Source organism: Pongo pygmaeus, chromosome 5 (genome assembly GCF_028885625.2).
Source record: "Pongo pygmaeus isolate AG05252 chromosome 5, NHGRI_mPonPyg2-v2.0_pri, whole genome shotgun sequence".
Classification (NCBI taxonomy): domain Eukaryota; kingdom Metazoa; phylum Chordata; class Mammalia; order Primates; family Hominidae; genus Pongo; species Pongo pygmaeus.
This window is the reverse complement of record NC_072378.2, coordinates 129,573,147-129,591,250: the sequence shown is the minus strand read 5'-3', so window position 1 is coordinate 129,591,250 and position 18,104 is coordinate 129,573,147. Positions and strand designations below refer to the sequence as shown.

General features: G+C 33.7%; 1 protein-coding gene across 2 annotated transcripts in view; it reads right to left on the bottom strand.

Moving 5' to 3' along the window:
* Positions 1 to 18,104, bottom strand: part of LAMA2 (laminin subunit alpha 2) — a 648,749-nt gene that overhangs the window by 212,267 nt on the left and 418,378 nt on the right. For both annotated transcript variants that reach the window (XM_054490395.2, XM_054490396.2), the window contains exons 21-23: positions 15,956 to 16,136; positions 12,969 to 13,105; positions 1,086 to 1,322 (exon numbers count right to left, since the gene is read on the bottom strand). In XM_054490395.2, the coding sequence (XP_054346370.2) occupies positions 1,086 to 1,322; positions 12,969 to 13,105; positions 15,956 to 16,136 (555 nt within the window). The remainder of the gene's footprint in view (positions 1 to 1,085; positions 1,323 to 12,968; positions 13,106 to 15,955; positions 16,137 to 18,104) is intronic.

The window sequence follows — 18,104 nt, the reverse complement described above, 5'->3', positions numbered from 1 at the left end:
TGACCTGCCCGCCTCGGCCTCCCAAAGTGCTGGGATTACAGGCGTGAGCCACCACGCCCGGCCTGTACATTGTTGCTTAAATGTTAGTGGTACAGTTTCTACAATTCTGCTCTGAGCAATATGAAAGACTCATGAAAATTTCAAAAGCAACATAAAAACATTGAGTCTTAAACAGTGGTGCTATTATAAGCTGTAAGAAATAGGCAGCAGGTTAAAATATCAATTTATATAATTATTGTAATATATATACACACATAACATGTATTAAATATATTATCATAATTGCAAGATATAATAATGTAGCATTGTACTCGGCATTGGCCGAAGCCCTTGATAGTAGAAACTGCCATTTTCCTCAATTCTCAAGGCCATTTTAACAACCATTACCCAGATTTTATCCTCCTGTTTCCTCTGTCCCTCTTTGCATAGATTTTATCTTGAAAAGATACCTCTGACACAGTTTAAACTGCATTTATCCTGGAATTGATTTTTCAGAACTATCTGAGGGGAAAAATCCTTTTTATCCTTTTTAATTGGCTCTTTTTCTACATCATTTAACCATATTAATGAGGGCTGAAATTTGCACACAGTCACTGTTTGTAATGACAGCGTTTATATGTGTTGAAATTTTACTAAACTTCCACAGCAGTAAATATATTTTCTAGTATACAGTGACTGCAGATTAATTTTTGGAGAAATGGTTTTTATAAGCCTTATTATTTAGCTGTGATTTTCTCTGATGATGCTTAAAAGAACTGTCTTCCCTGCCACCCCTCCCAGGTTGTCCTTATCGAAGCAAATCTAATATACTTTTTAAAAAATCACTTTACCATTGAAAATACATCATCTCTACCAACTAGAAAAAAAGGTGGGTTTGGGTTGAAAATAAGTTCTAGAAAAGCAGTGTTTATCGGTATGCCAACAAATGCGTATCAATGAAAACTCCATGTCTGGCAATGAGATTTTGTCCATCTGTTTGTTTAGCTTAATGAAGCAGGTATAACAAACACTGAATGAAGTTAAAACTGAGCAATGGAAACAGAATTGAGGGAGGTTTTCCCTAGCTGCATGTCAGCAGCACATACCTTACAAGTGCACTGTCCAGTTTGATCACTACAGGAGCATTTTTTAGTCTCTGAATCACAGGTTGCGGCATCCGTCCCAGGGAGGAAGCAGTCACAGAGATTGCAGCGAGGGTAGTTCCAGTAACCTTGACTGCACTCTGTACATTTTGCACCAGAGAATTTTGGATGACAGTTGCATTGGCCTGTATTTACATTGCATTGGAAATCCAAGGATCCCACTGTGCTGCAGTTACAAGCCTATGGAGGAGATAAAAACAGCAACCATTAACACAACTTTATGGGAAATATCTTAAAATTTTAATTCTAATGTTTCTATGCTTCCATTAAACACGTATTAATCATGTATCTGTTATAGGCTTTGTACTATTCTAGTTTAGTCAGTTGGGAAACATCAGTGAACATAAACATTAAAATTGCTTCCTGCATTTATGGAAATATATGATCGTCCAGAAACCATAATGCTATGTGAATTCGAAAGAAAATGTGTTTTCTCTCTTTCTGAGGTAGAGAGGGGCTGGGTATGGGTTTTTTCCAACTGCTTTGTCTCAAAGATTAAATTTTAGACAAAGTTATTTTACCTTATTATCTTATAATTGTAGCATTTAAACATTTCTTTGGAGACATACCTTATGGTCTAGTAGACGGAGACAAGTAAATATGTTAGCATAACATGATAGAATAAGCATTATATAATAGGAGAAGTCCAAAATGCTATGTGAACATACAAAGGGCACCAAACTAGACTTGGGGAATCCAAGGAGAGCTTGAAGAGAAGTAACATCTAGTATATTGTTTTTTGGCATTTATTCTTGCATACAATTCTGATTTGAGGTCTTTGTTAGTAACGTTTTTCTTTGCCCAACATGTATACACAATTTTCTCTTTATTTACATAATTCACATTTTTGCTAGAATTTTCTGAAGCTTGGGTTTTGGTTTTTCTTTTCCATCAATTTACTGGAACATAGTGAGTTCTTTCAGTTTGGGAACATAATTGTGTTTTGATTCAGTACTGTTTCTTCTTCAGATTTGTTTTTGATATTTACATCTGTTCTAATTAATCAATTTTCTTTTCCAGGATCATCTATAATTCTTAAAGTACATCACTGATCTCTCTGCCAAATCTATAATGTCCTAATGTCTTCTGCAATCATTTTCCTTTGTTTTACGTTTCTTGCTGTATTTACCTCTCAAATTGGTATCCTACTTTTACAGCTCCTGTTTTACAGGAAAGGTTTTATTGTATACACATACCACCAATGCTTATTTTCATAACCCTATTGCAATCTTAACTTCTTTTGAATAATTTTATTTTATTTCTCTCATCTTTAATTTCTGCTTATCCATTTGTCTTTTTGTCTTATATTCTCCTTTTAAAGGTTTCTGCTCTTGATTTACAGAGCTCATATCTTCTTGCAATTTAATAAAAATGCCAAGTGAATTTCTAAAATGTCATTTAGGATCTTGGAATAAGTCATTTCAGGGACCAGCTGTGCCACTCCATATCATGTGGCAGAATGATAGGCTTAGTCAATAGAGGCCCTGGAAGGACCCAATAAGTCCATAATGGCGGCCCACCACACTTCCAAGCTCAGTTCTGGTTCTTCATTAGGCCAGGCGCGGTGGCTCACGCCTGTAATCCCAGCACTTTGGGAGGCCGAGGCGGGTGGATCACAAGGTCAGGAGATTGAGACCGTCCTGGCTAACAGGGTGAAAATCCCGTCTCTATTAAAAATACAAAAAATTAGCTGGGCGTGGTGGTGGACACCTGTAGTCCCAGCTACTCCTGAGGCTGAGGCAGGAGAATGGCGTGAACCCAGGAGGCAGAGCTTGCAGTGAGCCGAGATCGTGCCACTGCACTCCAGCCTGGGCAACAGAGCAAGACTCCGTCTAAAAAAAAAAAAAAAAAGAATCTTCATCATTATTTTTGTATTATTTAGCATGGGAGCCCAGTGGCCCAGAAAGAATCCCAGCTGTGCCTTTAGTTGGGAGGGCACACTGTTTCTTCATAGGCACCCTTCTGACTAGCTTTGGTCTGCACACACGCTCTGACCTTGAAGTCGGCTTCTCAGTAGCCCAGCATGCTCCCATCCTCCAAGAACGGTGGGCAGCTTCTACAGACATGCATTTGCCTACAAACTCCGACATGTTTGTTTTTGGTTTTGTTTGACCACTCATAGGCTGTACATTCCTATGACAGCAACGCCCTCTTCAAAGACCTCTGAACCTCAGTTTTGCTGCAGGTGGGCAGAAGGAGCATGCCCTCTCTTAGCCCTTAACTCCTTCACTGTCTTCCCTCCCTCATCCTAGAGGGAGTAGCTGCTCTTCTGTACCTGTACTCGGGACCCCTTATAGCTTTCTTTTATCCTTTTTTAGTAACCAACCACCTTTTACCAGTTAACAATTCCATTTCACTGTTTAAAAAACCAGTGTGGTTTCTGGCTCCCAAGCAGAGCATGACTTGGCATTACAAAGGGTATCACCTCTCTCTGTCCGAGTTTGCCACCATATAGTGTATGCACTTTGTCTGTGACTTAACTCTTTTTGGTGCTGTTCTATTATCCTTCTCAGATCTACAGCTCAGTAGTAAAGTCATATGCATAGCACCTTGCCAAATTCCCAGATCCAAGTCTGGCTGCATCTCACTGTGTATCTCACACTTTCCTCCCTCAGCTTAATTCTTATATCCACCGCTACCAGGGGTATTATGTTTCTGTTCCTGCTAACAGTAGTTTGCTTATGAGATTATCATTTCTAAGATCACCAGTTCCTCCTCTATTGTCTTTCATGCCCAGATACTTGGTTAAAAATCTTCCCAGATTGTGATATTAAAATAATTATCAGGATTAGCTTTATTTCTTGTCTTTATAGGTAAGCATTTTTCTATCTAATTATTGCTAATCAGTAGAAAGGCTGCAATAGGGGCTGCTACTAGAAGATATTTTAAACCCAAAGATCTAAAATGTGATTATTTGTATATTACAACTATGGACAAAGCTTTTAAGGCATAGAATAACCCACTAACCTCACCCCCAAGTAACTTAAAGAACATCAGATGTGAATAAAATTTCAAAATTAGGATGACTTACATATTCACTTACATAGTTTTTCTTTGCCAACTGCTTTGAGTATGTATTAACTCACTTAAACAAAATGGGCCATAATCGGGTATTAATAGAAAATTATGATATGTTATCAAAACTATAATCATATAATAAATTTAAATTATCCTGTGAGGCACCTTTATCTTTAACTAAAATATGAAATTATCCAAATAATTGTATAAAACCAAAGCACGAATTTTTACAAAATTGTTGACAGTAAAAATAGACATTGGGACCTTTCCAAATCAGGAAGTTTATTCAGGAAGTTATAGTGGAGAATAAACCAGACCATTAACCATGTGTTTAGATAGCACTATGGCCAACAACAAACTTAAATCATAATTAGAGGTAATATGTGTTTAGCAATAGAGAATTTCCTCACTATTCCCCTGCTAGTGAAAGAAGGCAGGCTTCGTATTCTATTTCAATAACAGCTCAAATGATGTGTATGCTCACACCTTAGCACAGAGAAATTATCCATGACACAAAGAAAGGGAAGCTATAAATCTCAAATCACTGTTCATTTAAATTAAAATCATCCCAGTTTTAAAAGCAATAAAACACATGCTCATAAATAAATTACTTGAGAGGGCTCTGATATGTCCCCACTAATTCTCCTGTTAAAATATAATCCCCAGTGTTGGAGGTGGAGCCTGGTGGGAGGTGTTTGGATCACGGGGGCTGATCCCTCAGGGCTTGGTGCTGTCCTCCTGACCGTGCGTGCCTACTGGCAAGATCTGGTTGTTTAAGTGCATGGCATCCCTGCTTTTCTCGTGATCCTGCCATGTGGAAGCCTGTCCTTGCTTGGCCTTCCATCATGATTGGAAGCTTCCTGAGGCCTTCACCAGAAACAGATGCCACTATGCTTCCTGTACACCCTCCAGAACTTTGAGCCCATTAAACCTGTTTTGTTATAAATTAATCAGTCTCAGGTATTTCTTTATAGCAATGCAAGAATTGTCTGATACAGGCTCTATGAGTTGTTTTTTTTTTTTTTTTTGTAATTCTTCATAATGGTGAAGTGTTTCTCGATTCAGAAGTCTAGACTTTTAATGGTGATTTTAAAGTAATCAAAAAATTCAGTCAACTTTAGTCAACAGAGTAACTATCTAATGATCAGTAAAAATGATAGTACCAAACATATAACTACGTTTTTATAGAAACTTGGAATGTATTTTATCCTGATTTATATCTTGAACATGAGGTATCAACTTCAATTTCAAGAGTTTAATTAGAGTTTGGCTATATCACAGCATTCTGTGGATAAAATGGAACTCTTGTAAGTTTCCCTAGGGCTTACTCCTGAGTCCAAGTGATACAGTGGATGCTTGGATTTGAAGCTGAAAATGCAAAAGTCAGTCATAGACACTTATAGCATTGTTCACACTCATCAGATACACTTTGAAATTCTGAAGAGTTTTTGATTTGTTTCTAAAAATGTAGCTTTCTTGAATTTTAAACTTAATAATGTTGTTGACAATAGAAAAATGAATGTCCTGTTCAGTTTTTATTTTTTCTAATCACATGTCTAATTGAAGTCAGACATCTGAACTTCCTTGAAGAATTATCAATACGCCTGTTTTCCTCTAGGTCAGCATATTCTAGACAAGGTTGAAATGTTTTATCATACATGTGAAGATGGTTAGAGTCTATTATTTCATCTGTGCTAACTCAGTGGAAAAAAAGTTTACATCTCTGTAGGGTAATGCTACAGAGTCAAACAGGACCACACTTGGTCATCATGTTCCAATATTTCACAAGCCAATGGAATCAATTGGAATGACTCCCACTAACATAAAAAAATGCCCTTATTATTGCTCTTCAATTTAATGAACAACTTCAGCACTAATCCTACTTGACCTTTGTGTTGCATTAGGCACTGAAGAATATTCTTCTTTTGAACAGCCTTTTCTTAGTTTTTCCAGTATTTATTCTTCTTTGTTAAGCTGTTAAAGTACACAACCAAATAAAACAAAAATACAAACAAAGAAACAATTGTTTTTAGATATTGAATTATAGGAAGCACAGGACTCTGATTTCTGAGAGAAGGAAAAAAACATGAAGCAGTGTACAGAGGCAATTTCTAGGCTGCAGCAAAGAGAGGGTAAACCCAAAGCCCGCATTATAGCTGAGTTGAGAGACACAGTGGAGTTTGAGGAAGCTGAGACTGCTGAAACTTATGATGGCAAATAGAATACGTGTTCAAAAAGAAAGAAGTTAGATAGAAAGGTAATTCCAGAGATGCGTAGAAGCGTTCGCTTGAGTCATTGGCTGAATGCTGATAGGTGCATGCAAGGGATGAAGGAAAACAGCATTGGAAAACCCCAGGCTGAAAAAATTCTTAGAGCCCGGAGAAAGCTTGGAATCAGCCATATTTTCAACAGCCAGAGTAAAGAGACATAGTAACCAACTAGGTAGTATTCACAGAAGTTTCACAGCTTAGTAGAAGGGCTTTCAGACTGTTCTGAAACAAAACAGTCTTCCCTAACAAAACTTAAAAGCAAGCTTCAAAAGAATCCAAGCGACCCGTGACGATCTAAACTGTTTGCCAGGATAAAGTTCAACATTCTTTAAAGAAATACAACAAAATCCAATACACAACAATGAAAAGTATATAATGTCTGGCATCCAAATAAAAATTATCAGGCATGTAAGGAATCAAGAAAATATGACTCATAAACAGGAGAAAAGTCAGTCAATAGGAATAGTCCTGCAATAAAAAAGATGGAATTAGCAGACGACCATTTTAAAAATGCTGATGTTTATAAACATTATATTTTCAAGAATAAATGAAAAAATGTGAATATAGTAGAGAAATAAAAGATATACAATGTCCAAAAGGAAATTTAAAAGATAAAAAAAAATAATGTTTAAAATAAAAAATAGACTCAATTGGATTAAAAACAAGTTAGGCTGCATTAAAAAATCAGTGACTTTGGACACTTAACAATAGAAACTATCAGAAATAAAAAATACAGATACAAAAATAATAAAAAAAATAAGAACCTCAGTGAGATGGGGGAAAATATCAATTGGCCCAACATACAAAAAATGATTTCCAGAAAGAGACAATAAGAATGAAGAATGAAAAAATATTTAAAGATATAATGGCTGACAACTTTCATTTCCAAATTTAATGAAAACTATAATCCTACAGGGCCAACAGATCTAACTAATCCCATGAAAAAATAATTATTAAACACACAAAAAGAAAACAAAAAGCATAATTAAATTGCTGAAAACCAGTATTTAGGATTACATACTCTGCAAAAACATCTTTGGAAAAACAAAAAACAAAAAACCTTTCTGGAATAGAATAAAAAAAAAAAAAGAAAAAATTATTGTCAGCAGACTTGAAACAACAGGAATAAAATGATAAAGATTAGGGAAGTAGTTAATGGAAGAAGAAAAATGATATGAAATGAAAATTTTAATGTACACAAAGGAATTTAAAGCATTAGAATTGATATATACATGGAAAAATAGTTATAGGAGAAATTTTTCTTGTTTGAAAAGATAATTGACTATTGAAATCAAAATCATAAGCTTATATTGTCAGATGTATAATATATAGAAGTAAAAATATATGACAACATAGTACAAAGGATAGGAAAGGGGATTGGAGGTTTCCTGTTGTAAGATTCTTAAGCTAAATGTAAAGTGGTATAATATTATTTTAATGTACATTCTGGAAAGTTAAAGATGTATATTCCTAGACAAAACCAAAGAAATAAAATGAATAGGTATATTTAATAATCCAAAAGTCAAGAGAAGATGTTATACAAATTAATGCAAAAGAAGGCAGGACAATAAGGGAAAAAAAAAAGAAGGCAAGAGTAGATAAGGCAAGCAAAAGCAAATAGCAAAGTGCAGGCTTAATCCAATCATACCAATATTTACATTAAGTGGAAATGATTTAACTCCTCAAATTAAAAGGCCAAATTATTAAGATTCGTTGAAAAATAAAGATCTGAATATGTGTTATTTACACACACTCTCTCTCTCTCTCTCTCACACACACACACATTAAGCTGGGCGTGGTGGTATACACCTGTAATCCCAGAACTTTGCAGAAGGATCATTTGAGCACAGGAATTTGAGACAAGCATGGGCAATATAGTGAGATCTCATTTCTACAAAAAATTTAAAAATTAGCCAAGCATGGTGGCATGCACCTGTAGTCCCAGCTACTCTGGAGGCTGAGGTGAGAGGATTTCTTGAGCCCAGAAGGTGGAGGGTGCAGTGAGCTGAGATCACATCACTGCACTCCAGCCTGGGCAATGGAGTAAGACCCTGTCTCAGAATAAAAAAAAAAGGCACACATTAAAATACTAAAAAGGGAGATGAAATAGATGATGGTGTGAAAAATATATACCACACAAACACTATTAAAAAGAAAGTTGCAATAGCTATATAAATATCAGAAAAGGTACACTTCTGAACAAGCAATGTTACCGGGAATAAAGAGGGACATTTCACAATGTCAAAAGCCATCAACTTTTCAAAAAGACATAGCAATCCTAAATGTTCATGCACCTAGTATCACTGCTCAAAAATACATGTGAATAAAACCTGAGAGAAGTGAAAGAAGAAACGGACAAAGTTATAGTCCAACACTCTCAGTAACTGAGAGAACATGTAGATCTAAAAACCATTAAGGATAATTGACCTATATAGAAGTTTTCATCCAACAACTCCAGAATACACATTATTTTCAAGTGCACATGTTATAATAAACAAACTGAACACTATTCTGGGCCATAAAACAAATCTCAATAATTTTCAAAAGGTCTGAAATAATGCAGATTATGTTCTCAGAACAATTTAGAATTAAGCTAGATACTAGTAACAGTAAAGATACCTTGAAAATTCCCCAAATATTTAGAAACTAAACATTATCCCTGAAATAAATTAAAGATTATATTAAACCAAGTGAAAATTAAAACACAGCATATCAAAATATGTGGAGTGCAAACAAAGTAGTTTCTGGAAAAAATTGTATAAAATGCCCATATTAGAGAAAAAAGATTACAAATCAGTGATCTAAGGTTTCACCTTAAGAAACTTGGAACACAATTGGCCGGGCGCGGTGGCTCATGCCTGTAATCCCAGCACTTTGGGAGGCCGAGGTGGGCAGATCACGAGGTCAGGAGATCGAGACCATCCTGGCTAACGTGGTGAAACCCCGTCTCTACTAAAAATACAAAAAATTAGCTGGGCCTAGTGGCGGGCGCCTGTAGTCCCAGCTACTCGGGAGGCTGAGGCAGGAGAATGGCGTGAACCCGGGAGGCGGAGCTGGCAGTGAGCCAAGATCGTGCCACTGCACTCGAGCCTGGGGGTCAGAGCAAGACTCCGTCTCAAAAAAATAAAAAATAAAAAAAAAACTTGGAACACAAGAGAAAATTAAACTCAAAGTAAGCAAAAAGAAGGAATGTTCTTTTCATGCAAGTTATTACATTTATTAGGCAAAAGTTGTTCCTATTACTACCATATTATTATTTTAATGTCTATAGGATCTATAGTGATGTCCTCCTTTTATTTGTGATTTTGATTGCTTGTTTCTTCTCTCTTTTTTCTTGATTAACCTTTCTAGAATATTATCAACTTTATTGATCTTTTCAAATAACGAGCCTTTAGGTTCCTCTAAAGTATTTCTGTTTTCTACTTCATTGATTGTGAAAACCCTTTTAGAAATTATGAGGAGGGAATACTTCTGAATCCATTTCATGAAGCTTGCAGTACCTCAACCCGACGACAATGCGACAAGAAAAATAAGTTCATACCAATATTTCTTATAAACATAGATCCAAAATCATTAAGAAAATGCTAGCAAACAGGATTCAACATAATTTTAAAAGGATAATCCCCATGGCCAAGCAGGATTAATCTGAGGATTGTAAGACTGGATTGATATGTTGAAAATCAATCAGTATAATTTGTCATATTAACAGCTTAAAAAGAAATATGGTCATCTCAACAGATGCAGAAAAGTCATTTAACAAAATTGAACACATATTCTTGATAAAAGCTCTTAGCAAACTAAAAACATGAGGGGGTATCCTCAAACCAATAAAAAGCACCTATGGGTAAATATAGCCAACATCATTTTCAATTGTAAAAGACAATGCTTTCCACTTAACATAAGGAATAAGGCAAGGATATTTGCTTCCACCACTTCTAGTCAATAGTTTACTGCAATGGGACAAGAAAATGCCACAGAAGTTACACAGATTAGAAAGGAACTAAATCTCTCTTTGCAGATGACATGATTATCTACAAGAAAATCCCACTAAATGGACCAAAAAGTAACTAGAACTAATAAGTTTAGCAAGATTACAGTATAGAAGGATAAGGTATAAAAATGATTGTATTTTTCTATTCTAGTAACAAACAATTTAAAACTGAAATGGAACACAGTAGCATTTGCTTTTGATAAAAAATATGAAACACTGATACATTTAACAATATATATGCAAGGCTTGCATATCAAAAACTACAAACATTTCTGAGAAAAAATTATAACAACCTAAAAAAATGCAGTTATGCCATGTTCATACATTGGGATATCTAATACTTTTAAGTATCTAATACTTTTAAGATCAATTCTTCCCAAATTGATCTATCAGTTCAATATAATTTCAGCCAAATCCTAGCAGGCTTTTTGGTAAAGAATTGACATGCTAAATTTAAAAGTTATGTGGAAATGTAAAGGAGCTAAAGTACTCAAAACGTATTGGAAACGATGAATGAGGTTGAGGAGTTTACAATACCTGATTTTATGACTTGCTTGAAAGCGACAATAATTAACATATTAACTAGTATTAACATAAGAATAGATCGGTGAAGCAGAAAAGAGTCCAGAAATGCATAAACATATATATAGTTGATAGAATTTGACAAAGGAGTCAAAGTAATTCAATGGGAAAAAGGAGAGTCTTTTCAACAAATAATGTTTGAAAAATTGGATATCCATAAAAAATGAGCTCTGACCATTACCTGATATATAGAAAAATTAATATTCAAAATGGAATACAAACCTACATTTAAGAGCTAAAACTATAAAACTTCTTGAAGAAAACATGGGAGAGAAATCTTTGGACCTTGTCTTTCTTGGGTAGAACATAAAAAGTATGGACTATAAAAGAAAAAGATAATAAGCTAGTGTTTATAAAAATTAGATGATGAAACTAGGTAAAAAGCAATCTATATGAAAAGCAAGCTTTAACATACGTTAAAGAACATGTATCCAGAATATATAAATAATCCTTGCAATGCATTACTAAGGAAACAAACAACTCAAAATAGAAATGGGCATAAGCTTTGTAAACACTTCAAAAAAGATGTATAAATGACAAATAAATAAATGAAAGGATTCCCAACATTATTGGGCATTAAATAAATGCAAACAAGAGAAATACGCATGCATCAGAATTCTTAAAATTAAAAAAGGGTTAAAATTCCAAGAGTTGGCAAAGATGTGGAGTGTTCTTAAGAAAAAAAGAGAAAACATTTGTCTATAAATATGCTTTTGACTTGTATGCTAATGTTCACAGCAAAATTGTAACCCCAAACTAGAAATAACCCAAACACCCATCAAATGGTAAACAGATAAGCAAGTCGCTGTACATTATACAAATGGAATATTATTAAGCAATTTTTAGAACAAACTGCTGATATATGCAACAATATGGATGAATTACAAAAACATAACACCAAGTGAAGGAAGCCAAACAAACAAACAAACAACCACCCCTCAAAAAAACAGACTATGATTCTATTTTTAAGAAGTTGTAGAAATTGCAAAATTACAATGTTAGAAGGCAAAACACTAGGTGCATGGGGGGTGATGGGGAGTTCACTGCAATGGGGCACAAGGGATGATTACACCACTGTAATCACTGGTTAAAATTCATTACATTAAATGGGTGAATTTTATTTTATTAATACCTCACAAAAAGCTGATAAAAATGCAAAGTGATTATCTTCCCTTCCTGAACTTGCTCCTCCTCCTATAATTCCTATAGCTGTAAATGGTACTTATTATCATCTACTCCATTGCAAAGCAAAACCTGGGAGCCATCCTTAAGCCTTCTCTTTCTTATTTCCCAAATCAACGAATTCACCAGGCTGTATCAGCCTGAGTTCTAAAACCTAACTCGCGCTCTATATATCTTCACTGATACTCGTTGACTGGGTCCAGGCTTCTGGCATCTCTTATTAATATTTCTTCAACAGCCTTATAAATTGTTACCATCCCTGCTGATGCTAGATAGATCTCTCTGAACATGACTCTGGCCATGTCAATTTGTATGGTCTACCAATGGGAAAAAATGATTATTTTCCAAGCTAAGTGTTGTTAAAATGACTCTTCAGAATGATCTCAACTACTTCCTGAAAACTAAAACCTAGTCATAATTCAGGGGCAATTTCTATAGATTTTTGGAAAATTAATTAGTTCCTCATATCCTCATACTTTGCAGATGTATGTCCTTGTGCCTAGGTATGAGGTTATAACTCTCTTCTGGTATTATTATAGAATTTTTGTTCTTTTTATCCCTCTTGTAGATTTCAAGTGTTCAGCTGCATAAATGTATATTTACTTCATCATCTTTCCTACAAGTAAACTGTAAGATATTGATTAATATCTGTAATCACATTATAGTAATACTTCTACATTATTTTGTGATATAATATTGAATTTTGAAATGCCCAATTATAGAGCTGTACAAAACAAAAATCTCTCCAAAAAAATTATCAGAGCAAAAAAGTGGTTCACTCACCTTACAACCAGTGGTAATGCTGTGGCCCCAGGTATTGGGTGCACATTTAGAACATTTCTCTCCAATGGTATTGGGAGGGCAAATGCAGCGCCCAGTCTTTGGGTCACAATTATTACCCAGATGAGAACATTCACAAGCTTCACCGGTGTAAGAGGGAAAACAAAGAAGGGGAAAAATAGTAAAAATTTGATACAAAGTGTTGAGTTTTATATTGTGTTGGTTTGTCTTATTTTCTTTTCAGTTCTATACTTAAGGATATTTGGAAATAAAAACTTACCTCATTCATCTTTTATATTATAGTACAATGTATTTCAGAAAGGAGCTGTTCAATAACTATAAGATGTATTTCATTTATTAATTTCAAAAGTTAAAGTATTTTTAGCTTTCCTATGAAGTTTAAGAAAGGAAAGAACTGGTGTTATCAGATTCCATGTTAACTGTAATACCTTATGTTCAGGTGCTACAAAGTTTACTATTTTGTTTGTATATTTAAGTTCATTTCTAATTTGTTTATGCTGTATGGATTAGTTTTGTTGATGAGCCCTATCTGCAGTAAAAACCAATAAGCCTAATAAGCTTCTTAAATTCGATACATCATGTATATAGTTAGAAATGCACACAACAGAATAATCCAATTTTGCAAATACTTTAAAATGGTTGAATTATGGACACTGTTTATATATAAAGATACTTTTGATTTTTATTTACCACCTGACTTTTTTCTATAGATTTTTCATTTTTGTTGCTATCATGCAATATTCAAAGGGTACAAAGTTATCTACCTTTTGTACTTTTTCAAAGATTGCAAAAATAATGTTTGAGGATATCTTCAAAGCCATCCAAGACAAGGAATGCATGCCACATAGCGGTAGTTGACCCAACTGCTAAGAATATTTCTAGTACAGCATTTCATGTCAAAGAAATGTAAGTAAGTGAAGAAACCCAAATACTCGAATTCAAATGGAAGACTAATGTTATGAGTAAACTTTTAATTGGTTATATTATGACTAAATCATTTTCACTGAATATATTTAGAATATTTGACTAAATTCACTTTTTATGAGATTACAATATTCATTGCTCACAGCATTACATACCAGCTGTGAAAGGTGTTTAGAAAAATACTTTACACCGAGTAAACACTAAATAAATGTTAGTCATTGCTGTTTTGGTTATTACTGTTGTTGCTAATTTTAAGCCAAATGATTTATTTTAGATGTGTCCTTCATGAAGAAGAAAAATAGTTACCATTACGTTTAAATTTATATGCTAAAAAATGTCATGGGACAGTCCAAATCATTACTTGCAAAGAGAAATTATCTTAAGTAGTTCTTCAGCAGAATCATAACACTAAATAGAAAGAAGACCTGAGTAATTAGCTAGTTTTCCTGTGCCAAAGCACAATGTATACCACAATTAATAAAACTAATAAATATAATAATAATAATGATAAATGCTTCCATAGCACTTACATGCTAGGCATTGCTCTAAATATTTTATAGCCACTAACTCAACTAATTGTAACAAAAACCATGTGTGGTAGATACTATTATTATCTTAATTTAATAGATGAATTTTGCAGGTGGAAAGTGAAACAAAATCACTCAGTCAAGGTCCCAGAACTAGTTACTGAGGGAGCCATTAGACAAATCCAGGCTATTTTGTGCAAGTCATGTCCTCAGACAATTACTGTTCTTCCTGTTTTGTGCTTTTTTTTTTTTTTTCTATGGTGTTTCTTTGGGCCAGAATACTAGTAGGTCTGCATTTATTAAATGCTGTCATCTTTCTATAATTTAAAATAATATTCTTGGTCTCATTTATAATTTGTTACTATATGTATTTAAATGTATAATACTACCTCATTAATTCATATTAAGTAAAAATGTCAGTGAGCTTTGGATTTAAAGAACAGAGTATATTTTAAAATAGAGCTTTATAATTTTTGAGTTATACAGATATTGGCTTAGAGATATACAGATTCTTAGAGGATCTACAATTATAAACTTATCATTTAGAATAACTTATCAATTAGAATAAATTATCATGGCTTAATTTATGGTAAAATCCACATATCTAAAGTGCTGGAGAATGTCTGAAAGATATTGGTTCTTTAAATAGTTTTAAATATTATTCCTACTGTTTCCTACTTAAATTTGCCACAACAGTGAATAATAATGTTTTAAAATCTTACCATGGTGCTGAGAGTATGTGAGCATTATCCAGGTCGAATCCATGACATTAGTAAGCAAAGGTAATATTCAAACTAGTGATTGTTGGAATAAGGGTCAATTCGCAATTAGCGGCATATAAATCAAGGCTAATAATGTTCAATCTTTACTTTCATCTGCAGAATGCTAAGTGATATTTTCTTAGCTCGTGATTTGGGTGAAGGCTGTAGCTGGATGTATAAGAATACTGCTTGAGGGAATCATGGTGAGAAACCTCTGCCTGCATTTTTTGATGAACTAAATATCTAGAGCCAACCTATTTCTCTCTTAGAACATCATAGTTTTCAAGGCAGCCAAAAGGAGATGAAAAGGTGTTTTTGGGGTACCAGGAAAAAAAACACCTTGACTTTTCTTGATCCGGATACCAATTTTGCAATAGGAAAAAGGGAAAGTTGAAATGCATTGGTGTGGGGTTTGAGCTTAAACTAAGATAAGATTGGTACCAGAAAAATCGAACATTTAACTTTCAAGCTGTAGCAGTGTTTGAGTGACTGGCTGAATGAAAGTCACAGACAGGGAGGGACACAACCAAATGAGCATCTGCTGATTTTTATTCAGTACTTGCACACAGTTATTAAGGCAGTGTTTCAAACTGACATGTATTTCATTTTTTAAGTAACGTAAAAACAAGTAGACGTTACTCATTATGTTAAATATGTTGTATCAATCTGTGCTTCCTTTAAAAGAACAAACCGTTACAGAAGTCAGACCCTAAAACAATCAGAGTGAATACGTAGGACTTAAGTCGTATTTACAGACCTGTGCAGCCTCCTTCTTGGAAGTTGAAATAGCCGTGGGCACAGCGGTCACATTTCTTCCCTGTGACTCCAGGTTGGCACCAACATTGTCCACTCTCTTCACAGTCGAATGACTTAGACCCAAAAGAATTGCAGTTACAGGGAACACAGCCCCTTGCTGATTGTAGGCCAAAGGTCCCAGCCTGGCAATGGAAGAGGAGAGAAAAATTAAATTTAAATCAGTTAACTCGAAGTGAAGCAAGATGCACAATACCAAAGATCGGGTGGGAAAAGAGGAACTTAGGAGTTATCAGGATTCCTCACTGATGTTATGACAATTGGGTTTTCATTCAATCAAATGGACCTTTTCTATGATATCCAAAGAGAAAAGTTCAATTATTCTGAAATTTTATCAAAATTAACTGCAGAATTAGGCGCTTCCTTTACTGTTCGTTGTTATTTTCACCAGCCTGTCCCAGTACTTCTCAAGATTCCAAAAGCAATATGGAAAGGACCTATAGGTGGTATTTCTAGTCTTAATTTAAAATTTTACTTGCTTCATTTTTAGTAATCTGAATTGATTACTTTCAGATCTATGGACTCCTACTTGGTAAAAATACTTTCAACATTATTGACCAGCAGCCTAAAGTTAAAATAATCCTTTTCACCCTAATATTTAATAGAATTTTGTCACATATCCATAAATACTTTTAATCATTGCTATAGTGTTCACATTATAAATATAATTTTCAGGTTATGCTTACACTGATCAAATAATTGGTTCAACAAATATTTGATTCCTAGGGTTTCATTCTAACAACTGAAATTGATTAGTGAGAACATGTATTAAAGCACCAGATCAGGTAAGTAAAGGAAACTTTCATTCTCTGATGAGTTATTCATATGCATATCTCTTATCTGTCTATAACAAATCATCTTTTACGGTCAAGTTTGCATTACCAGCTTCGGCTGACTTTCTTGAAATGCGTGTTATCAGGCTTAAAATGAAATGTTAGAAAATGCTGATGGATTAAAAAATCACTCCTAGCAGAAAAATGAAAATCTTCTATCCTGCTTAAAATACTTCAGGGTTATTTTTTAAAAATATAAAGCATGTCACATTATTATGATATTTTAATCTGGAAAATTAGTCTCGGTAATTACTTCTTTGTAAAAATAATTTTTATTTTAGAAAATTAGACTTAATAATTGCTTCTTGGTAAAAAAAAAATCTTGCCACTTAACGTGAGCCACCCAAAGAGAAATTAATAAGCCTCATTATATATTTTAGATATTATTGTTAGTGGTTTTAAAAATAAGTTATAAAAATGAAATCACACTGAAAATTAGATTTTTAAAATGACTGTAGCTAAGAATAGTTTTATTTTTAAAATGTAAAATGGGTTGACTAAGTTTGACGATCATTCTCATCTTTATATTTACTGTTGGTTTTATTTTTATTTCTAGTTTTAATTCAGATTGTGGTATATGATTAAAGAAAAAAGCATGTAACAGTTCCAACCGATGACATGACTTTGAAATTAAATTCACCTATATAAAAAAAACTAACCATATAATATTATTATTGGTAAAAAGAAATTCATGTAAAATTTTAGATACCTGGCTTAGAGAAATAATCAGAAATTGGAATAATTATTAAAGCAAAAGCATGCCCATTACAATATTATTTATCATGGTGAACAACTATGCAGGCACTTAACTGTACAATGTTATAAAAATTGTTGAATAAATTCAATGATGACATCCACATTATGAAATAATATGCCAGAATTAAAATCCTGTTTTGAAGCAGTTTTAACGATATAAATATGCTTAGGATATAGCATGAAATAGAAATTAAACAAAAATACGAAATTATATGAATGCTATGTAAATTTCAATTACATACCCATACCACCAGACACACAAATAGAAACAGAAATACATAGACAAAAAGACTAAACATATTAAAACAGTATTGAAAAATATCTGAGTCATAGAAATAATACTTTGTATTCATCTTTATTTCAGAAATTGTCTTCACTCATATATCTATGCCGATATATGTATAAACACATATATATACCCACGCATATATATATACATATACTCATATATATTTACATCTATATATCCACACTCTCATATTGATTTACTTATTAAAGGGGTGT